Source organism: Mercenaria mercenaria, chromosome 2 (assembly GCF_021730395.1).
Source record: "Mercenaria mercenaria strain notata chromosome 2, MADL_Memer_1, whole genome shotgun sequence".
NCBI lineage: Eukaryota > Metazoa > Mollusca > Bivalvia > Venerida > Veneridae > Mercenaria > Mercenaria mercenaria.
The window spans coordinates 100,797,039-100,821,907 of NC_069362.1; the positions used below are offsets into that span (position 1 = coordinate 100,797,039).

Sequence of the window (24,869 nt, forward strand, 5' to 3'; positions counted from 1 at the left end):
AATAGTTCAAATAAAGAAAATGCAAAGAGTTATGTACTTTCAAAACAAAATCTATTAATTTTGCGCGGTAACTGACACGTAACGTCATGACGTTAATGACGTCATTTTAAGGCAACATTGTTTTGAAGCGTTTCTGTGGCAATTTATTCATTATTTCTGCATTATTAAATATAAAGCATCAGATCGGAGACAGATTCATGATTTGTTTTCAGAAGAATGGATATACAAATACATTTAGTTTGTCGTAAACGTCGTCGTAAATCGTCACGTTAGCTTCCGGTTGGACAGGCGCACACACAAATATTAAGGAAACCTACCTCCTTAACACTACACACTCGAGCGCAGCCCTCGTGAAATTATTACGCCCGGCGTATAACAGCCCACCGTACATAAATAGTGTTAAATCACTGTTTTGCTATAAATTATATCTTAAATAGTAACTCACGTGTAATTTATCTGTCAATCAGATAAGACAATTCTTTTTAATATTAAATGATGTTAATGCAGCTTTCACTGTTTGCAAAAAAAAAAAAATTGAATGTAATTTCTCTGTTCGTGTACTTTCTCTGACTGAACTTTTTACTGTATGTTGACATTTGCAAAATAATTTTTGATCTGCTGCTATCAAATGAAATAAAATAGAATTAAAATAATTATTTAATACGTATAACAGTTCATTTTCGTGTAATTCCAAAGCAAAGCACTTCAAGTACATACATCGCCCAGTATGTTAACTGCGTGAATGTCTGTACCATAACTGAAATATTTCTAGTCTTGTCTCCTGTGTGACAGTCGCCTTTGTTAAGCATTCTGAAAAAGAAAATGGAAGGTTCTATATTCACATGAACGGCAGTGACGTTTTTCTTTGAACTAATGAATCTTGTTTTGCCATAATAGAATCAATAAGGTGACAGCTATGCTTTCTTTGTTTTTTGTACAACATTTACCTGTTTCTATAACATGTTCCCCCTGTTGTACTCTGAAACGCATAAGAAATCCCGAGACCATTTGTTTTGGGTTTTAAATACTAAAAAGGGAGGTAACTCCAGTTTAAAAAGTGATTACTTATCGTTCGTGATACTTCGAAGTGACTGTCCTGGTTTGGCATCGAACATAATTGTTAACTTGTTCAGTCAGTATCTTTTTGTAAGAACCCTTTTAACATTTAATGGTACTGTCAAAATTCAAAGATGGACAAATTCACTTTAGAAATTTAGCAGGGTAATGGTTCACATAAGTTCTCTATATCGAATTAAAACCATTTAAAAACAGAACTAAACATACTAATTGATACTGTTAAATCACAATCTGCTGATCTAAGAAGCGACAAGAAGGTAGATACGATGCACACCGATCTGTGTATTGAATGTTTTACATCATCATTAATTTTGAACTTAAGGAAGTAGGTTACCTTGTTACCAGGGTAAATATAAATTAGTTGAACCGCAGCATTTTTTATATTTCGTGTAATTTAATGTTTTACCTGCTACAATCTCAGTTTCTTTTATCCCTGTGCCTAAAAGGCAAATTTTTATTAAGGTTTGAAATACATGACCCCACCCCAACCCCCACCCCCCATCCCCAAAAATATTTTTTATTGAAAGAAGAAGGAAAATGCGGTTAACTAACACTTTTCAGTGTATTTTGGTTTCATTGTTATCCGTTGAAGTCTGCATCATTGATAATTTTACTAGTATGCGCGTCAGCTTTCTAATATAAACTTAAAATGTATACGTCGCGGGGCTCGAGTTTCCATGGTAACGCATTTTCTCTCATTTTTAAACAGCTATGTATGAAAACGGTTATTTGCATTTATTTACAGCTTAAAATACTTACAGCAGTACCCATCATCTGACTTTTTTTATGGAAAAATCGTTCTGCATGCTGCAATGATTCTCAAGGATATTGTTGAAATGCAAATAAAAAGGCCGAAACTGTGTTCCTTAAATATATCAGTATCAACGCTTTTGAATTTTACATTTACATATATAGGTCACATGATTCGTTTCCATGGTAACATCAATTTAATTTAAGGTACATTCTATAGCCAAAATATCGACATTTTAGTGCTTGTCTTTACAACCCTTTTTGCGAATTTTTACTGAAGAATTACATAATTTAAAGAATGAAATGCCTATTGAAAATGATTTAGCTCTCCTTTGAAGTATATTCTTGAAAAACAAATGCCAACTTGTACCCGAAAACCCGGACAGAAGACAGAAAAAAATATTTTTAGGTGGTCAAAATTTTTTCAAAATCGACAGCTGCTACATTCAAGCATTATTCTGCCTAAAATTGTAACCAAAACGTACCTGGACAATATATCTACTTCCTGCGAGCAATCAATTTTTAAATAAATTTAATGAAAGTGCCTTTTATAGTCGATAATTTCAGATAATTTTTATTTTCTCTTTTTTTTAGCAGACATCATCATTTCACAACTAATTGAGAAAAACATGCGTATCTATGACAAAAAATCCATAATATCATTACAAGGGCAATACACATAAAGTCAGATGTGTAAATTTTATTTTTAGAAACGGTTGCAGTCCAAAGTGATTGACAGAATAAAATTAAATTTCGCATATTTTTTCACACAAAAATGTGTTAGTGCGTAGAATGTGATCAGGCTGAGCACATGGCCTCGTGGATTTCATGATTTTCGGCGCTTAACGTGAAAACAATTAAAGAACAGGATTCACAAACATTAAATTTATGCTTAAATCTATATGCGATACATTATGCATAAAATTTTATAATTCACGATAATTCGCATATGAAGTAACTGGAATAAATTTGGACTATTTCCTTCGGAAGTTTACATGACTGTCTTGTCAAAAGGCCCCCCCTCGTGTTTACATATTTTGACAGTCGAGTTGTTCTGGACAGGAACAATGGAAAGTGCAAAGTTATATAGATTTATATAAATTTAATTATTTGCAACGAGTTCAAAGTAAGTTTGATTATCAGTCGACTCTATTTCAAGATCTGAGAATGATTTGCCTATTTTTGGGCGGAGAACATAGCATATGCTGCTTGTATCACTGCCGCCATAGATTATCATTAAACCACTGGTAGATCAAACAACAAATAAATTTCGATTTTGAAATAGAGTCGATGCAGAATTAACGCTTTTTTCATAGATAGTGAATCGATCAGAATAAAAGAATAGATCATTGTCATAAAAAAAACGTTGATGTACTTTTTGATTTTGAATTGACATAATTTGAACATAGCTCTGCATTTATGCCATAAAATATGTCTGATCGACGTGCTGAATCATCCGGCAAAAACCATCAATATTTTAAGTAACATTAACATTAATTAGAATCAAGGTCTGCTGTGCATTAATCCTCATGTGTTTGTTTCAGATGAATGAATACCTGCACCATGGAAACAATGTCATTTGAAAATTTTTTTAACCTGTGCTGGCTTTCACATTGACATTCTTGTTCAGCGGGAAATACGTGATGTCGACCAACATACAGCTAGGTAAATGTAAATTTTCTATAGATGTTCATATATTCTACAAAAAATTTTGTAAAAAAAAAGAACAATGTCTATAGGTAAGCCAAAAAAGGACACCTCTGCATAGCTGGACAAGGTCAAGGGTCTGAATGAAACATGATCATGCACCAAAATATCAACAAATTTATACAAGGAATGAAATAACATACAATAGGCCTATATTACAGCAAGATGTGATTAATAAATAGTATCATAATTATTTATTTTACATGGCATGCATGATTGTTAAACTTCTAAATCAACTGTGCGTAGACCTACAGAATCAGCATAAAGAAATGAAGGCTACAGAGTATTTTTTAATATACATTAATCCACACTTGTCAAGATTCCATATATAATGCTGATTTCCTTAAGGGGTGGTTTTCAAATAATGAAGCTTTTTCTTTTTTTTCACCTTACTTTAATTCAGTTCAGTTTAGAATGTGTTTTGGGGCAATGATTTTCCAAATCAATGTATCAAGAAATGTGTAAATTTCAATGAATAGCTCAAGCTTTTTTAAAAGTTATGTTAAATTATATAGCTAATTTTGTCCCCTCTGCCCCAAAAAGTGTGACATTTTGCATGAAGGATAGTTTTCAACTGTGTTTTACTTTTTTCAAACCAAACTTAATTGTTACGCTTTGGCTTTTCTTATGAAATCTAAACTCTGCACTTTTAAAAAACAAAATACTTCTTTTCATTAACTACATTTTATTCTTACCAATAGTTCATGTCTTGTTAAAGGACCCCTTCATAAAAAAATAGTGATACATTTAAAAGTTGAACACAACAATTTCAAAACCCCCCATTACTTTTCTTAAGTCATAATGTTTTTCTATGATCTTTATCCTTCAGCTCTGAAGACACCTTGTATTTTATTGTTTTATAAATAAACTTTCTCAGAATCTTCATATATGTTTATACACCCAAAAATGTCCCTTGTAAGTATTATTTAACTAAAGGGTTTTCCATTTAGAGGGAAAAAAAGTAAAAACCCAGATGTTTTACACTGATTTTTAGTATGTTCCCCTGTGCATCTCTTAAAAATCACCAAAAATTTTGAAATTTGGAATGTGGTTTATAAACCTGCAAAATTGAGGAAAAAAAGTATTAATAAATATGTTAATTATTTTTCATTCAGCAACAACTTTTCTAGGAAAAATTTTATTTTTAAGTCAGATTTGTGCAGAAAGGGTGATTTTAAAAACCAAAGTCCCACAAACATTTATTAATTAAGTTTCAAACTATACACAAACACCTTTTCATATATGTTGAAAAACATTTACTGTTATACATATTTCCTTGTCATAAAACACGCACTATTTATCACCCATCTTACTGGAAATTCTCTGAATTTAAATGAACTGAAGCCTGTTCAAATTTATCTGATTGAGAAATGGTATTTCTCACACTCCTCCCAAAGTTGTATATTTCCTTGAATTTGAATTATTTGCTATCATAAAAAATAGGTGACCACCAAAAGAAATAGGTTTGAATTTCCAACCCCAAAGTCAAAACTTTTGCTTCATTATTTTGAAAACCACCAATATTTTTCCTCATATTTTTTTTTTATGCATACCTATACTTATTTCAGATGAAGATATAAATTTATTCAAAGAAATAAGGGGACAATGAATGCAAAAATTTGCCAAGAAGCAAGCAGACTGCCAATTTACACACCATTTTATACAGGTAGGTGTTTAAAAGTGTTTTGAAAATAGATATGGCTTTCAGCACTTATTTTACAAAAACTATAATAACTGATTTTAGAATTATGTACATTGTACTTTAAATTGTTTTTAATGTGAAGTGTCAGCAATGGAAATTATAGAGAAATCCCCCGTTAATTGTGAAAGAAAAGTTTATGTAATATAATGTACATGTTGGACTTTTTTTAGTTACAGTATGATATGGTGAACAAAATGCCTCAATGCAGCCAGTTCTGGGGCTTTGGGTAGACTATGAACAGTAGACATCAAAATACAGGGTAGTTTAGAGCTGCATTTTTTAATTTTTTTATGTAATTACATTTATCATTTTAATGAAACTTGGTACATCAGCATGAATGGACAGGGACATATTGTCAGGACTAAACAAATTGATTATTTGTTTCTTCAGTTATTATGTCATTTTCTTTTTCAAAATTGTCATATCATAGCTTCCTCATACTTTTTGCATTAAAACCCCTCTTTCTGCAGATTCCATCATATTCAAATGGATCATGGTATACTTCATGGCCAAGCAGCAGAAGTATACACATACTATAGTGGATTTACATCTGATGACATTTTCTAAAGTTATGGGGCCTTTTTAGAATCTTGAATTAAATGAAAGAGTTACAGTTTCTTTTTTTTTGTTCTTTTGGTACTCAGCTCCTCCCCACTTTCTATCCCAAAGCCCTTGAAACTTGTATTACACTTTACTTAAATGTAAAATTAAGGCCTTTACTATTTTAGCCTAAAATCAAATTTGGAAATGTTATGCCCTTTTTTTTATTATAAGAATTATATTTCATCTCTTCCTACAGTTTTCATACTGTGTCACAGTGCAAAAGTAAGTTGATATAAAATTATCAACATGAAGTAGGCATGCACATATTGCAAGACTTTCATTTCAGGTTACTTTTTATTGAGTGATGTCCTTTAAAATATCACAAATACACTTGTACATTGTGTATGCCTACTGACAGTTTTTAAACAATTCAAAGAAATTTAGTATATATTATGGACATGAATGATCATGTGCCTATGTATAGTGTTAGTTGAAAATGGAATGCATGAAGACATACAGACAAATATATATCATCTGTTTGAATTCAAAGCTGTATTTCTTAGTCTTTATTACTGTGTAAGGTAAATGTTTTTCCACTTCTTAATGACATTTTGTTGATAATGTCTGTCAGACTGATAATATTATAATTGTCAGATTTTACATTCTAAAATTTTGTGTTTTATGAACATATAAAACATGTTAATTTATACTAGTGTGAAAATGGCTAATTTTCCATTTCAATGATCATCTAAGGCCACAATTGTTTAAAGCACTGGCCAACAAAAACTGAACTATTTGATGAATCATACATCTGCAAATGTACTACCATAATTTCCAGAATCAGAGAAATAGAAATACAAGTATTAAGAAAAAAAAAGTATGCATCAGTATGAAGAACTGCCTAAGAATAATTTGCAAAATACTTGAATGTAACAGTTGCTAATTGGCATAAGGAAGTTTAAAGGGAAGGTGTACTGTTCTGGAAATAGGGGTCCAGTGCAACATTTCTTTTTCCCAATTTGTGAGCATAATTCTGAATAAAATTGCAACATGGTACAGGATAATACAAAAGGTTTAAATCATATTTCAAACGCATTGGGGAATCAAGAAGAAATACAAAACTAGAGAAAAAGAAATAATTTTCATGAATAAGAACTTACTTTTTATTAATTTACAAAATACTTTTTTTCCTCACAACTGTTAATGATATTATGAATATTGGGAAGTTAAAAGTGTGGACTTGATTAATCTTCAACTTCTCTGAGCATATTCTACATAAAAATTGTAACTTATAAAATAGTCTTGTAGAAAAAGTGTAAAAACTTTCATACTTGTTTTTATAGAAAATGTTTCTGGATGTTTTCAATGTTTAAGTTTGCTAGACCCAAACCCCTACTCCTAAGTAGTCAAGGTTACACTTAGATGTCAAAGGTTAAAAGGTCTGTTTCTGTCTGGTCAATAACTGCAATACATAAAGGATTTTGGAATTTCTGGGCATAAAAGTTCACCATAAAGAGACCCAAAGTGTTTTTGCCAAGACCCAAAACCCCTTTCTCCAAGTCAAGGTCACACTTAGAGGTCAAAGGTTTAAAAGAGTCTTTTGGTGTCTGGTCAATAACGCTGCGATCCATGAAGGACTTTTTGATAACTTGGGATAAAGGGTTCACCATAATGAAACCAGTGCATGCCCAAGACCAAGACCCCTAGCTCGAAGTCACACTTGGAGGCCAAAAGGGCAGATACACAAATGACTTTGTCCGTAGCATTTCTTGTTCATATGGAGGGATTTTGATGACAATGGCAAAAATGATCATCATCATGAGATGGTTGTCAGAGTAAGAACCAGGCCCCTAATCCTTTGCTGTTTCTATAAATAGCTATTACTGTAAAGTTCTATTCTATTAACCCTTTCCATGCTGAACATGATTTTTTTCTGTCTTGCGACCATGTAGATCTATCACCTGCACATCCATGCAGTCTGATGATGATCACACTGTTCGCCATTCACTCAGTATATTTTTGGTAAGCATCGCGTTTAACAGTTAATGGTACTGTCCAAAATAAAAAATGGGCAAGTTCATTATAGAAATTTCAGCAGGGTAAGGGGTTTCTATTAGCCCTAGGAAAAATTGGGACTACTTTTCTGTAAATACAAAACGCATGTTACATCCAATTTTGATGTGTTTTTTACGTAAGGCTACCTGATAAGTACTTTTGTTGGACTTAGATTTTTTTCAGATAACTCTCTTTTGTTGTCACTATAAACAATATATAGACAACTTTTTATAACTGCCGTAGGGAGAAATCAAGACCCTTTTTAGCTCCACTATTTTGGAGAATAGGGGGGCTATACTACTCGCCCCGGCGTCGGCGTCGGCGTTACCCTTCTTGGGTTTAAAATTTTTCGGCAACCTTTGTTTTTTTCGTCATTTTCTTTTTTACTATTGCTTGTATCTTACTGTAACTTTACATAAACCCTTGCCAGTATACAAACAATATATGTGTAGGGGCTGAGCCCATTATACCCAAGGTCAAGGTCACCAAGGTGTTATACTTGGGGTTTTTTTTAAGGTTAAAGTTTTTCGCAACCTTTGTTTTTCTGTCATATCTTTGTTACTATTGCTTATATCGTACTGTAACTTCACATAAAAATTGTCCAGTATACAAACAATATATGTATAGGGGCTTAGCCCATTATACCCAAGGTCAAGGTCACCAAGGTGTTATACTTAGGTTATTTTTAAGGTTAAAGTTTTTCGGCAACCCTTTTGTTTTTCTGTCATTCTTTGTTACTTTTGGGCTTATATCTTACTGTAACTTCACATAAACATTGTCCAGTATACAACAATTATGTGTAGGGCTGAGCCATTATACCCAAGGTCAAGGTCACCAAGGTGTTATACTTAGGTTATTTTTATGGTTAAAGTTTTCGGCAACCTTTGTTTTTCTGTCATATCTTTGTTATATTGCTTATATCTTACTGAAATCTTCACTTTAAACAATGTCCAGTATACAATCAAAATTTGTATGGGGGCTGAGCCCATTATACCCAAGGTCAAGGTCACCAAGGGTTTTTACTTGGGTTATTTTTAAGGTTAAAGTTTCGGCAACCTTTTTTTTTCTGTCATATCTTTGTTAATACTGCTATATTTTAAACTGTAACTTCACATAAACATTGTCCAGTATACAGTCAAAGTTTGTAATAGGGGCTGAGCCTATTAAAACCCAAGGTCAAGGTCACCAAGGTGTTATATTAGGTTATTTTTAAGGGTTTAAGTTTTCGGCAACCTTTGTTTTCTGTCATATCTTTGTTACTATTGCTTATATCTTACTTAACTTCACATAAACATTGTCCAGTATACAAACAATATATTGTTGGGGGCTGACCCCATTTTACCCAAGGTCAAGGTCACAAGGTGTTATACTTAGGTTATTTTTAAGGTTAAGTTTTTCGGCAACCTTTGTTTTTCTGTCATATCTTTGTTAATATTGCTTATATCTTACTGTAACTTAACATAAACAATTGTCCAGTATAAAATCAAAATTGTTTGGGGTGACCTATTATACAAGGTCAAGGTCACCAGGTGTTATACTTAGGTTAATTTTTAAGGTTAAAGTTTTCGGCAAACCTTTGTTTTTCTGTCATATCTTTGTTAATATTGCTTATTTTACTGTACTTCACATAACATTGTCCATATACTCGTTTTTGTAGGGGCTAGCTATTTACCAGGTCAGGTCCCAGGTGTTTTAGGTTATTTTTAGATTAAGTTTTGGCACCTTTGTTTTTCTGTCTTTTTTTTACTTTGCTATATCTTACTGTAACTTCACTTAAACATTGTCGTATACAAACAAAGATGTTGGGGCGGCCATTATATTAAGGTCAAGGTCACAGGTTTTTATACTTGGGTTTTTTTTAGGTTAAGTTTTTCGGCAACTTTGTTTTTCTGTCATATTTGTTTAATACTGCTTATATCTTACTGTAACTTCACATAAACTTGTCCAGTATACAGTCAAATTTTGTATAGGGCTGAGCCTATTATACCCAGGTCAAGGTCACCAAGGTGTTTACTTAGGTTATTTTTAAGGTTAAAGTTTTTCGGCAACTTTGTTTTTCTGTCATATCTTTTTACTATTGCTTATATCTTACTGTAACTTCACATAAATATTGTCCAGTATACAAACAATATATGTGTAGGGGCTGAGCCCATTATACCCAAGGTCAAGGTCACAAGGTGTTATACTTAGGTTATTTTTAAGGTTAAAGTTTTTCGGCAACCTTTGTTTTTCTGTCATATCTTTGTTTAATATTGCTTATATCTTACTGTAACTTAAACATAAACAATGTCCAGTATAAGTCAAATTTTGTGGGGGCTGAGCTATTATACCCAAGGTCAAGGTCACCAAGGTGTTATACTTGGGTTATTTTAAGGTTAAAGTTTTTCGGCAACTTTGTTTTTCTTTTCATATCTTTGTTACTATTGCTTATATCTTACTGTAACTTCACATAAACATTGTCCAGTATACAAACAAAGTATGTGTGGGGGCTGAGCCCATTATACTTAAGGTCAAGGTCACCAAGGTGTTATACTTGGGTTATTTTTAAGGTTAAAGTTTTTCGGCAACCTTTGTTTTTCTGTCATATCTTTGTTACTATTGCTTATATCGTACTGTAACTTCACATAAACATTGTCCAGTATACAAACAAAGTATGTGTGGGGGCTGAGCCCATTATACCCAAGGTCAAGGTCACCAAGGTGTTATACTTAGGTTATTTTTAAGGTTAAAGTTTTTCGGCAACCTTTGTTTTTCTGTCATATCTTTGTTAATATTGCTTATATCTTACTGTAACTTCACAAAAACATTGTCCAGTATACAAACAAAGTTTGTATGGGGGCCTGAGCCTATTATACCCAAGGTCAAGGTCACCAAGGTTTAACTTAGGTTATTTTTAAGATTAAAGTTTTTCGGCAACCTTTGTTTTTCTGTCAAAATCTTTGTTACTGTTGCTTATATCTTACTGTAACTTTACATAAACATTGTCCAGTATACAAACAAAGTATGTGCAGGGCTGAGCCCTTTTATCCCCAAGGTAAAGGGGCAACAAGGTCTTACACTTGGGTTATTTTTAAGGTTAAAGTTTTTCGGCAACCTTTGTTTTTCTGTCTATCTTTGTTACTTTTGCTTATATCATACTGTAAGTTCAACTTGTCCAGCTTACAAACAAAAGTATGTGTAAGGGCTGAGCCCATTATCCCCAAAGGTCAAGGTACCGAAGAGTTATACTTAGAATTATTTTCATGTTTATTTTCCGAAGCTTTGTTTTTAGACATATCTTTGGTATTTTAAAAGATAATGACTTGAAATCAATAAGTTTTGGGCTTATGATCATCTGCATGGTGGCTACATACCCCATAACTCTAATTGTGTTTTTGATAGAATTATGCCCCTTTTGTGCTTAATTTTTTTTTTTGCAATCTTCGCTCTCTGAATACTACTTTAATGCAATATAAGAAAAAAATGTATCTTTATCATCATCATCTGCATGTGTGGTAACAATCCCCATAACCCTGATTTGTATTTTGACCAAATTATGCCCTTTTTATACTTAAATTTTTACAAAATTTGTTTTCTGGAACATAATTTGGTGCTCTATAAGATAATGACTTGAAAACTCAAAATATATCTTTTCATCATCATCTGCATGTCTTTTAACAATCCTAAAAAACTCAGATTTGTGTATTTGATGGAATTATGCCCCTTGGTGTATCTTTCTTTTAAAGTGAGGTCTCTTATTCAGACATATATTCATTTTACTGTCAAATCCCCGAATAGTGGAGCGCGCTGTCTAACGGACAGCTCTTGTTTTGTGTTACTTTCAAATTTTAGGTGTATTTTAAGGTACCTCTTCAGGTAAGGAGTTTTTTGTGGACTTAAAAAATCAAAACTTACTTCCCTTTGTTGCTACTATATAAAACGATTATTCTTAAAACTTTTTACGCTGGGTTTTTAGAATTGGATATGTCATTGTTTTGGCTTCTGTCTACCAAACTTTTTAGTTTTGTACAGAAAATGTTTATTTTTATCATCTTTCTGACGAGCATAATTTTAAAATCCTGGCACTCTTGTTTTATTTTGTTCATGCCAAGTGCTGTATTGGCATACAGTATGTATGATGAAATGTCCTTAGGCAGGGGACGTTGCTAACTCTGTTACCCAAAAACTTGTTGTTGTTTTTTTCTGGAGTTGTTTTCCCTATTTGTCTTGAACTAATACATCACATCGTGAACTCGTGAACTTAAGTCGAACAAATCCATCCAACTGAATTGAAACTAGGCCCTGACTTTTATGATCGATTATAATTTTGTCTGGAGTTGTGGCCTTTTTTAACGACGGATGACAACTACATTGTGTTTCCTTCTCTTCATTTCAAATAAACTTGTTAAGCATCATAACAGTATGTTTCATGGCATTTGTTTCTTGTTCAGTTGTTTAATTCTATATATTTTTCCTTAATAACATTATTGACCCATCGTTATTATAAGTTTTGAATGAGACATTTTTGTCGACATCATTCTAGTTCGCTTTGCAACCTCCCTGAAGGAATATTTGTCAAACTATACCGATAAGGGGGAAAAGTTTGCTTCCTTTTGTAGCACAACTGTCTATGCATTATTGTGCTTGTCATATACAAACACTTTTATTTGGTGTGAACATGCATGCATTTGTTATCAGCAAAATAAAACAGTCTCATTGATTACTTAACTTGTCGTCACTTTCATCCTTTTTATCATAAATACACAGCATACACAGAAGTGCTGTATACTAAACATATTTTCTCAAAAATTTAGACCAAAAATTCATCAGATTGCCACCATTAAAATCACTATATTTCAAACTTTTGCAGGGAACCCCTGACTCCTACTCAAAGCTGGGAGCTATGTTCTCACTGGTGGGCACATTCTTTCTAAACTGTTGCCTCCCTGCATCAAATAAAGCATTCTGGATCCGGACTAGCCTGGGAACCGTTGACAATAATTGTCAGAAGAAATCTTACCTACATTAAAGACCAACTTTAAAATTTTGCTAATTAAAGTTAATTTTGGCATTCATCCGAGTTTTGATATTTTCAGTTTTTCAGGTGAAAAAGGTTAGAAATTGTCAGACTGGATTCCCAGGCTAGATCCGGACCTGCCCTTAAGTATGATTTAAAAGGCCTTTAAAGTCGATGTCGGAAGAGGATCTAGCAAAGTTTTACAACATTTAAGCTTATTTAACGACTTTGCAGAGCTTATGAAGTTTTCTATTGTCAGGCTTAAGATGCAGGCATACTTAAACTCCAAAACGAAAGCCGTTTTGTACAATAAACCCCCATCAAGTTTGAATAAATAGTTCAAATGGTTTGAATGTTGTTACGTAATCATTTCTGCGTACAGACTGAAGTATTACCATTAGTGGATTTATAGCGGGGGTCGTGGGTGTGTGTGTGTGGAGGGGGTCACGGGTCGCTCCCGCCCCTAAAATCGCCGGAGCATAGGTAATTTGTCTTATGTTCTGTGTAAAATAATTGCAAAATATACATTTTTTCTCGCTCGCTACGCTTGGATACATAATTTGTCTTTTATTCTGACTGAAGAATATGAAATATGCATTTTTTCTCACTCGCTACGCTCGCACTAATGATTGATCTTTTGTTCCGGCTGAAAAATATGCATATTTTTTCTCGCTTGCTACGCTCGAAAACTTAATTTGTCTTCTGTTCTGGGTTAAACATAAAAAATGCATTTTTATCTCTATCTTAGGTAATTTGTCTTACTTGTTGTTTTTTTGTTATTATTATTTTTTTTTATTGATGGAAAAAATGCATTTTTTTTTTCTCGCTCGCTATGCTGGCACATTTAAAATCTGACAGTTTGCATGAGCTCCAAAAAATTATTTTAGTCCTAGGTAAACCCTCTCCATGAAAATCCTCAAAAAACGAACGGCTAAGAAATTCCGAGATACTCGCGCAAGAATAAGTCTGACAATTCATAAGACGTGACTATAATTAGCATGTTATTTGTGTTGATTTTTTCACAAAACCTGTCCTTTGTCAATAACAAATAAAGTACCCCAGAATGCACCAAATGGATCCATTATTTTCATAGTTTTCCGGGGAATCATGCCCCCGGACCCCCCTATTTTCTTACACCAAATACTGTATCCGCCCCTGAGGTAGTCAAATGTTTTAAAAAACGTTATGGATGTAAGAATTTTTTTACAAAGTTTGGAACGATAACGCTTTTATCATATTAAGTAGACCGTTTGAAAAAATGTTGGATAGTTCAATGAATCAGATATTCTAGATTTCATTTCAGGTTGTAGAATATTTTGAAGAAGAAAAAATTGATTATTCTTTGAATACTTTTTGACTGTACTATTAGAATAGTGTTATTGGATCTATAAAATCTGCCGAGAATGATAATCGGGATAAAGAACTCTCCCTACAGGTAAACGGCGTGAAGAACTATCCTTTATTATATTTGGCGGGAATCGAGCACGTTTTCACCGTGCATAATTTAGTATTTATAGTAACAAAAAAGTAGTCCGTCATGTCAACAAAACACGATGAAAACAATCGTCTGAAGCATTTTAAAGTATATTTTCAATCGTAATTTGTCAGCCCTTTAGAAAAAGTTTGGGTAATTTAAAGGGTGGCAGGAACTAGATACATGTCTTGTCTGTCTATTAATGCATTTTAAATGGACTCCGCATGTATTTTGAAGCAACCCTTGATTTTGAAAAAACATGACCAATTTTGTTATCAAATTCGTCGTCGTACGACTTATGAAAGAGTCGTAGTCGTAGTTTGATTATCTAGTCGTATACTTCGTTCCAAGACGAATGTATTGGTGTATACTTTTTATGACTTTTGTCCAGTAACAAACCCGCCAATCTTAATTATTTAGACCCACTATTTTTCCGATAGAATGAACCTTAAGAAACCACAATTTTCTACTGAAATGAGCAATTTCAGTGCTTAGATTTAGTGTATAAGTAACAAATTATCAACTGAAACTGAAAAATAGGTAAATAGAGGATATTACATGAGTGTCTTTTCATATTGAATTTATTAAACGAGTCGAATAAAATAATAAAATGTGCGGCTCTGCCGAGCATTTTATCAATTTTATTCAACAAGTTTAATAAATAAAATGTGGATAGTCACAGATGTAATATTCTTTTTATCACATGTTAGCCTTTCCTGTCGAAACATAAAAAATATGACTTTCTTTAACTATATAAACAAGTCAGTCTGACCAACGTCTCCTACACTATAAACGACGTCGACGTCAAAGCTTTATTACACTAGTGTATTATCATTTTTATTTAATGGCTTTATTACACTCCCGCGAAGTCAAACATGTGATAATACAAATTAAACTGCCCAATTTTTAATTGAAAAAAAAGAAGAAGCAAAATTATGATTGATCATTTTTAGAGCAAGAAACTCATAAAAATATTTCAGCAAATAATGGCAGTTTGAAAATAGTTCAAATAAAGAAAACGTACATTCAAACGACTTTAATTTTGCGTGGTAACTGACACGTAACGTCATGGTGTCAATGACGTCATTTTAAGTTTTGAAGCTATTCTGCGGCAATTATTCATTATTTCTGCATGAATAAACCATTTTAAAAGCATCAGATCGGAGACAGGCATATGATTTATTTTAGTAAAATGAATATACAAACACATTTAGTTTGTCGTAAACGTCGTCGTAAATCGTCACGTTAGCTTCCGGTAGGGCAAGCGTACATTACAAATATTAAGGTAACCTACCTTCTTAAGTCTGCTGTTGTTTTACCCTTATAGAGAATTATTGCATAAAATACGCAGGTGGTTCTCTCTCCTGGAAACTAAGACTAAAGGAGGACCGGAGTGTTAATGCTTGGAGACAAAAACGCTATTAAAGCATAGTCATCATAAGTTGGAGGTTGTTAGTTTAAAACATTGTGTGATTTGACAGATCCCTAAAAATGTCCAGCTCATTATTCAAATATTTTACAAACCATTGGTACACGAATAATTTAGGAGAGGTAGCCAGAGAAAAAATCTATATATGAGACGTTAAGGTCACATCAGCTCTACTTTTTAATGACATTCTACATATTTTGTCAGCTAGTCTACGACACGGTCACCTTAGCGACTGGACCCATTTCATTGCACTTCCTTTGGTCATCATAACTCGAATCTGGAGGTGGCTGCTTTTTGTATTTGAGCAGAAAGTAATTTGAGCAAATAGTACTGATTTCGGGTAAAGATAAGATTCATTAACCTCACTCATTCAATTAGTTTTATTATACAAATGCCTCGCAGGTAAAAAGTCAGAAATATTTGCCAAAGGTCATAATACATGGTATGCCTTCAATATAAATAAATATGGTCAAATTGCCTACTGGAAAATATACAAACTGTAATTATTAATTACCTTCAATCACCTACAACAATAATAATTGTTAGTGCCGTCCGATCACGTTTAAATTTCAAAGAACAGAAATAGGTATCAGAAAAATGATATAAAACAATAAAAACATACTACAATGTATTTAAAAAAAGTTCTTATTCTGTTATGCAAACTATGCGAACAGGAATATAAGTTCTCTCGCAATAATAAAAACAATTTTTGATATGTTTTCGCAGAAACGACCACGTAACATCAAATATTAACAAGAAATATCAACAGAAGCACGCAAAAAAAGCACACACTGAAGGAGAAGTTATTTTTGGTTGCAAAATGTTTCATGGAGTGGATTGTTTGATTAAGAAACAATAACAATTAGAAACTCAACACATATACCTATATAAATTCTGTAAAAAAATAGGCTTGTATTTCACAAGTAAATATGAACAGGCAGAAAAAAAATCCGTATTGTACCTTTGTATAGTAGTCGCAACATGCGATGGTTGATCTTAAATTGATTATTCATATCGATTATTTCATTGTAAAAATTAGGGGTGCTTAGTGTAGCTGTGTACACTTATGGAATTAGTTTGTATACAGCGCACTATATAAGTATCAAAGTATGTATACTCACATTTGATCAGTAAAACATTCCAATACATTTATTCATATTTACACAAGTTTATATTTCCATTTTCACGTGCAGCTCGTGTTTTTTCAACATTTTTTTTTTTCAATTTATGAATGCAAAGAGATGAAGCGTTTTACGTACAATCCTTTTCAAAAATTATGCCTCATTATGTATTATAATACAAAGGTCAACCATCGGGGTCAAGTTGCGTCCACTACATTGTATTTTTCCGGACTACTTTCATTAACAATGATCTGACAATAGCACACATAACAACTTAAAGTTCCATTTCAACATCGATAAACATTGAAGATTTCGTTCAATAAAAAAAAAACACTTTACAAAAAGGTGGATGTATTAAATAAAAGGGTCATTATAACAGTAGCTAGATCTGGGATTTTGTATTCGACTCTCGTGGATTTTTCAATGTGGGTCCGATCTGGCAAAAATACACTCCAGCCGAAAACAGCATCCAAGATCGAGCTACTATTATAACAACCCTATTGTATTACTTCTACTTAACACTTTGGAGTAGCAAAATATATTCAAGACAAGTGATCATGCATCAGTGATTTATGATGCACAATTACTGAGAAATTAACTCGCTGGCAATAGTACTTTGTTGCAAAATATGACAAAGTACAAAAAGGGGTATGATTTCATAAAAATGAAAAAAAGTTACAGGACGTATGTCATACAACTGGTAATAGTATGGGAAAAGTGTGTTGGAAATTTCATTTAACTTTTACCATATTAACTGCAAACAAAATATTACAAAAAGAAAAAAAATCATTACTGAGAATGAAAAGGGGCATACTTCCATTAAAATAAACGAGTATTTAGATCAGTGTTATTTAGTTGACATTACAATGGCAAAGACGTATGAGAAGTTTTATTAAGTTGTTACATATAATAACTCAAATGTTTACTTGTCGATAATCGCGAACATAATTTTGTTGAAAAATGTCTAAGTACAAGAAGGGTTGTTTACAGTTTTTGCTGCACATTTTACTTAAACAATAATACCAAAGCTACAGCATAATCACAATGATTCTGAATGAAAACAAATGCTAAAAGGTTAGAGGTACTCACATTTCCTATGCAGAAATCTTAAACTTGAACTGACCTTTTCAATGACCGTATGACCCATTAAATCGCATGATAAACTTTGATCCAAAGTAGGACCAAGACCCTTAACCGATGAAGTTGGATCAATAATGGGACCATTAAAATTATGTTTGAACTGGGATCTGTCCCCAGTCTGGGTTTACAGACAAATATTATGGACAGTTTCACCTAGATGCAATGGCAATTTATTATCAATGAGCCACTTGCTGACTAAAACAAGCTACTCGTTCAAACTTTCCTATCGACATATCATTAATTTGTTATTCCTATTCTAACAATTACGTTTTCTAGAAATGGTCAAAACTATGTTCTATATTAAATGTAATGTAAAAATGTTGTGATAAATAAACGGGTCTTAAACGTGGTTTCAAAGTGTAAAGAAAAAATGCTATTTAGAAAAATCACAATATCAGAATTTTACATAATGACCGTTGGACCCTGCTAACTATATTCCCATTTGTCGGTTTTCGTGGTTTTTTTCCAGAGACGGGAAAGGTTCAAGCTCTAACATATACATTGTCTCCCGAATATTACTTTTGAGTATTACCATACTGGTCCTCAACCGACGATTTCTAGCGCTCTTTTATTGCTAATACCACTTGACTAAAATGTACCTTCACCCTTTCAAGATTTAGAAACCTGCGCTCAAATTCATGGAATGAAATTACAATCTATATAAATTGCTGCATATTTGCACACAAATGTTATAGGATGGTTTTATTTAATTATTTTATACTGTTTCAAGTAAACTGGCTTTGTTATATACCTCGAACACAGCCATGTCACTCGCTGTTAGCGTCGGTGTAAGGTAGCCACTGCCCGACAGGAATATTGCAAAAGTCATAAACATGTCCCGCAATGTTGACCCGCATTCTAATACATCTGAAAATTCATCTCTGATTTCTGTCAGACTACACTGAAACCAGTTGCGTCCGATTCTAAAAAGCAATTATTATGAGTGGAGCTACAGCAACTGAAGTTATATCACATCTTTTACATGTGCGTAAGTAGTCTATAAAAGAACACAATGATAAAAGGTAAGCCTTCACTATCAAACCCCGTCAAAGCCTGGGAAGACTGATGAAGGCGGGGTTTTGTAGACTTTTGCATGACAGCTTGCTTAAATGCTTATCGTTGATCGGGGATGAAGCAGAGATTTTCTGCATTTATGGTACGTTTTTTAAAATATCACGTCACTTTAAAACCAAACTGAAGAAGACAGTTCTTATCTTACGAAAAGTAGGAAACAAATTAAACGTTTTAGATCTAGAAGTAATGAAGACAGACTAACAATAGATAAGCCGCACATCCTCATCATGAATACGCACCATTTAAGTAGTAAATTCATGGTAAAACTATCAAGTATAATTTATCAGTATCAAATAAACCTGTTTACTTTTATGTTCAAAACTAAGTTGATCTCAGGGCGACCCCGAATCAGAAACTTACATTATCAGCTGCAGTCAGGTTGAACTACTTTACCATTAATAATTCAGCATTGTCCTTCTTTAATGGAAGTACTTTTGCAACGCATGAACTTATTGTTAAGATTATAATAAGCATTGTGTAATTTCAGCATAATACCTTTTACTCTGGAAGTAGTTGAACGAGCGTGCAAAATTATAACGTCGCACTGGTTAAATCTATCAAAACCTAGTTCACACACAGACTTTTATTTGTACTATCTTCAGTTAACGCAGTACAAATTAAATGACTCTTACTTTAGATATGCTGACAGAACATCGCCCACAGGGAAATTGCTAAGGTCATCGCCGGAAAAAGCTTCCATCGCACAAGTTCTCATTGCTTCCACCCCTTGATCTTGCATTCTAATGGAGCAATTGTTGTTGAACATATAGCCATGCTGTAATGCTGCAAGATCAAATACTACAATATAATTTTGGTAATATTTTCGTGACTGGCGATTTTTCAAAATTAAGAATTCAATTATTTTTGTTTAGATTTCTAATCACACCGACACAATTATAGGTCTCATGGCGACTGTCCAGCATTTGAGAGTGGATGAAGACTTTGCAGTGCGTCATTTCAGGCACGAGCGGAACCCCGGGCAGAGCCGTCGACCTCCAATATGCAAACTGGGTGGCTTCCTCATGTGAAGGAGTTCTACATCCTAAGAGAGGTTTGGAAACCACAATAGAGAGGGACAAGTGATTCGAAGATTACGACCTTAAGCAGTCGACAACAGTCCCTAGATGGTAACTAAACTTCTTTCAGTTCCTATTTCCTTTGATATGGTTATACATTTATACATACATTTTATCTAATATCCATATGCTTTTGGTATACTTATCTGCAATATAAGAGCACCCCAAATATGATTTATGGAATCATTTGATATCATTTACCAGCAATCGTGTAATGTATAAAAGACCTAAGAAAAGTGAACCGGTGAGAAATTATCAAGACGTCGAATTTTACGGCATGGTGTATGGTTCATTACTACTAGGACGGTTTCATCTTACACAAATGTATTACAAAGTATGTTGGAATAAAACTAAACAAAAAACTTCGTATGCTTTATCGTCTGACATACTGCGGTTCAACATGTTAAAATATCTAGGGATCCGAAATTGTGGTATATCAGAAATATAGCACACGTGAACGCCTTGATTTAATAAGCAGGACGCACTTTGAGACCGTATCTAACGAACCTGCACTGAGAATACTTGAGGGTTGGTTGTTCTCATAAAAGAATGAAAACTTGTTTTCGATTGTTCTGTTTACTATCTCTTCTAGTGCTGGACAATCTGTGACGAGCCTTTCAACACAGTATGCGATGTTTTCTTCTATATCTCGATTACTGAAATCAGTAATTCGTGCTGTCACATTACAAATTACTTTAAACAAATATGAGGATCGAAATTTGTCGAACAAAATTGAATACTACACAGACATTTACATGTATATGCAAGAGAATTGTGTATTTAGTTGCTTGCTAAATTGTAGGCACATGAACGAAATAAATAAGTGTTAAACAATGCGCAGACAAGTTAAGTCATATAACAGAAATGACGTTTTAAATACGAAAAACAACATTAAGTTCCAGTTGATAGCAATGCTTTTTGTAAAACATTTGTTTTCTGAATAGACCACAACACTATCATGGAAAAGCACAGTTATCAAGGGACTTGTTTTTTTATCAAAGTTTTAGTTAATATTAAAAAGAATAAAGATTTCTTATTACTAGAAACACGCATCTTGAAATTTATTATGTAAGTAGATTTAACCAGTAAAAACTAGCAGCCGCAAAAACTAAATATCAGTTCCAACAACTGGAAATTATGTAATTCAATTTTCTGAAATTTTATCAACTGCTCTTGCTAGGTATAAAAGATAAACTTGATTGTTCGTAAAGAAGAGGGAGATAAATATTTTATTACAGTGTAATTATTACCTGCAAATCGCCGTAAGTTCCGCATAAAGTTCATCGCCTTCAATGACGTCATCACCCATTAGTTCCCCAATCATACGTCTAAAATCCAAAACATCATGCTCTCTCAAGCAGTCCTTAAATGTCCCGCGTACATCCTGGTATCTTTCGCAACTGAAGTCTTCATCAAGACTCGCATCTGTTACAACAAGTATTGCCAAAACAAAGACAGGAACTGAAATGGCGCACAGCGTGATATATGATGATTTAAAAGACTAAGCGTATTCAAATAATATTAAAGGCTGAAATTAAATTTATCTTTGATATCACAAAATGGTGAGCCTGAGGTACACACGGCTATAATAATTGTGATTTCTGCCTTCTTCGTTTCTGTCGTACTGACCTGCGAAAATTAAAAAAAACACACACACATAAGACGCATCTTACCGCCTTTTTGTCCGCACCACAAGTGTGTTTGTCCACGTCGGGACGAAAGGGTCACAGGTGTTTCTTATAGAAACAACAAGTTAATAACTTCCATTTTTGATCAATGCATGGTTTCATTCAATTTGTTATTGGAAAAACTACGTCTTTTCGTTCTTTCACGACAAAATGTCTTTCTTTCCTTTTTGTCGTTTTGTCGATAACGGGAAATAACTACCATGAGAGACGTCTGTAGAATTTTTCTTTTGCAGGTGCCTGAACGACAGAACGAAGTCGGCTGAAATCAGCCAACATGCAAGACAGAAGCAAATGCAAAATGCAAATGAATTCAAAAAGTGAAATTGAAGTGACAATTTAAAAATTTGAAATCAATTGATATTCCATATTTTGTAAAACTGTGAATTTAAACAGAGAAAGTAAAGCTAAATCTTTTTTAAGAAATTGATCATCAAGTTGTTGTTTAATTCATTTATTTGAAGTAAGCTTATCTTGGTTATTTTGAAAAAAAAAAAGATGTAGAAGAAGAAATGAATTGATCTTTTTGAAATAATGTATGTGTATCTTGAGAACAGAAACTAAAATAAACATAACTGAGATAAGTTAAAATTCCTTTTTGAACAAAGCTCCCGCTATGAATCTTACGAAATGCACAGAATCAGGTTACGCGTCAATTAATCTTTAGCCTACTGGCGACAAGTGATTTTACCTTTGCGACCAGTGCAGACCAAGATCAGCCTGCACGTCCGTGCTGGCTGACCATGGTCTGCACTGTTCGCTATTCAGTTAGTAAATTTTTGGTGAACACCCCTTTCGGCAATAAATGGTACTGCCCAAATTGAATGATGGACCAGTCCATTTTAGAAAGATTAAGAGCTCGATCTGCTTTCAGGTGTAACGTACGATAAAGTGTGCACATTTTAAATGATGAGCCGCGCCGTGGGAAAACCAACATAGTGCGTTTGCGACCAGCATGGATCCAGACCAGCCTGCGCATCCGCGCAGTCTGGTCAGGATCCATGCTATTCGCTTTCAAAGCCTATTTCAATTAGAGAGACCGTTTGCGAACAGCATGGATCTTGACCAGACTGCGCGGATGCGCAGGCTGGTCTGGATCCATGCTGGTCGCAAACGCACTATGTTGGTTTTCTCATGGTGCGGCTCATTAATGATGACTTAACCTTTGACAAGGATTTCATCCCAGGGTTCATGGATGTCAATTTGAATGCAAATTTGTCTTAGGATACTCGTTTGTTAATACTGGTTATGGAATGTTAAATATTGAATAATACTGAACTAATACTTCATTGACTCGGATTATAATTATAAGCCTTTGACCTCCACACATTCTACCAAAATGGAATTTTGTTATAAATACTTTTTACGGTTTTGACGGCATTTTGTTGGGATGGGGGAGGGCATGCTATTAGTTTTGCAATAAAATGTTTAGAATAAATCAAACCTTAAGATTTTCATTTAGAAGGATTCATTAGAAGAATTTTCCAACCAGTGAGGTTCGAAAAGGCATCATTGTAGTGTTTTTGCCAAGTTCGGTTTATTAAACAAGCCTCGCATTTTATTTTTTTATTCAACGAATTTAATTAAGTCATTGTAGAAAGTCCCAAATGTAATATACTTTTATTACATTTTAGCTTTTCCTGTCGAAACATCAATACTTCTATTTTCCCTAACTATTATAAACAAGCCAATTTGACCAACGTCTCCTATGCTATAAACCACGTCGACGTCAATTTTATGTAACGGCTTTATTTCACTCCCGCGGGAAAAAACATGTAAGAAACGATATTAATTAGACGTTCGTTTTTCTTCTAATTAATGTGAGCGACCTCTCAATATTTTTGTTTATTTCTGAAGATAACTCTGTACTTTATCTAAGGAATGACTTTGAAAAAATCCACGGAAGAATTGTTCTCATATATCAGCATGTATACATAATAGCATTATAAAATACGTATAACCGAACGAAACGATTCACAACATCTTTTTTAAGAAACTGTTTCATAGATATTTTTCAAAATAATTCCATATAGTGCAAAGTTACTTGTTGAAATGTATATAAAAATATGACATGTCATCAACATAATTACGAAGGATAAAAAGATAACTTTTTGTTTAATATTTTAACAAAACTGCTAATAATCTATAACAACGGATTTTCCGAACTTAAAAGCAATCTCAAAAATTACCTTTTACAACCCTTCTTTTTATATATCTTCAGACTTGAAATATTCTAAGTCATTCCTACATTAAAATTTTCATATTTTTGCAACAAAATCAACTAACGGCGGTTTTTTAAGAAGCAAACGCTAACTTCGCGTCACAAAGCATGCTTTCTATCCGTTCAGGTATGTAAAATAGCACTATAGTCCCTTCGAGAGACATCTTAGCCTTGCTGTTTCAATAGAAATAGAAATGGTAAACACATATTGTCGTCACACGCTAATGTCTTTAATGTGTATTGAAAATCAAGTACGAAATTTTCTTTCGAAAACCTTCCGGAAAAAAAATACAACTCGATTAATTTTTACAAATTCTTTACTATATGGAGACAAAAATGTACAAATGTATAGACGTAAGATCAACCTACCTGAAAACATCTTAGACATTATGATATCTCCGAAGCCACTTTACTACATCAAATTTTGGTTTCAGCTCGAAGAGCTCTTTTATATATTCCCAACGATTTAAGAAAATGTCAACATAATTAGCAACCAATTTTATGCTGAAATTTTATCTATTATTTTTCCTTCCATATGCCAGTCAAATTTACATTTCATGGAAATAACAGTCATGATTTTATTTATATTTAAATGCCCGAGATAAGAGCGAATTTATCGTTTACTGTCAGGTTTTTTGATATAGTTTTTAAAAATGTTTATTACGTAGGAAAGCACTTTAGATATGTATTTAAATTATTATTGTTGATAGTGTTATGTATTATCATTATTACTATCGTTTTAACGAAAAGTCAAACTCATTTTGAAATATCAACAGGCCAGATAAATGACAGTCTTTTCCTAATATTATCAGATAACAA

At 33.2% G+C, this 24,869-nt stretch overlaps 1 protein-coding gene across 1 annotated transcript; it reads right to left on the reverse strand.

The window, feature by feature from the left end:
- Positions 1-644: 644 nt before the first annotated feature.
- On the reverse strand, positions 645-24,563 carry LOC123564722 (uncharacterized). Its single transcript, XM_053537368.1, has 6 exons — positions 24,420-24,563; positions 21,395-21,605; positions 20,652-20,800; positions 19,701-19,851; positions 18,746-18,917; positions 645-810 (listed from the first exon to the last, which is right to left on the reverse strand). The coding sequence occupies exons 1-6, from the start codon at positions 24,436-24,438 to the stop codon at positions 802-804; spliced, it is 711 nt and encodes a 236-aa protein (XP_053393343.1). The 5' UTR covers positions 24,439-24,563; the 3' UTR covers positions 645-801.
- Between the last annotated feature and the right edge of the window lie 306 nt (positions 24,564-24,869).

Coding starts and splice junctions, on each gene's coding strand:
- LOC123564722 (XM_053537368.1), bottom strand. Junction 20,801..21,394: donor GAACTTACGGCGATTTGCAG/GTAATAATTACA, acceptor TACTGATTTCAG/TAATCGAGATATAGAAGAAA. Junction 18,918..19,700: donor GTTCTGTCAGCATATCTAAA/GTAAGAGTCATT, acceptor ATTGCTTTTTAG/AATCGGACGCAACTGGTTTC.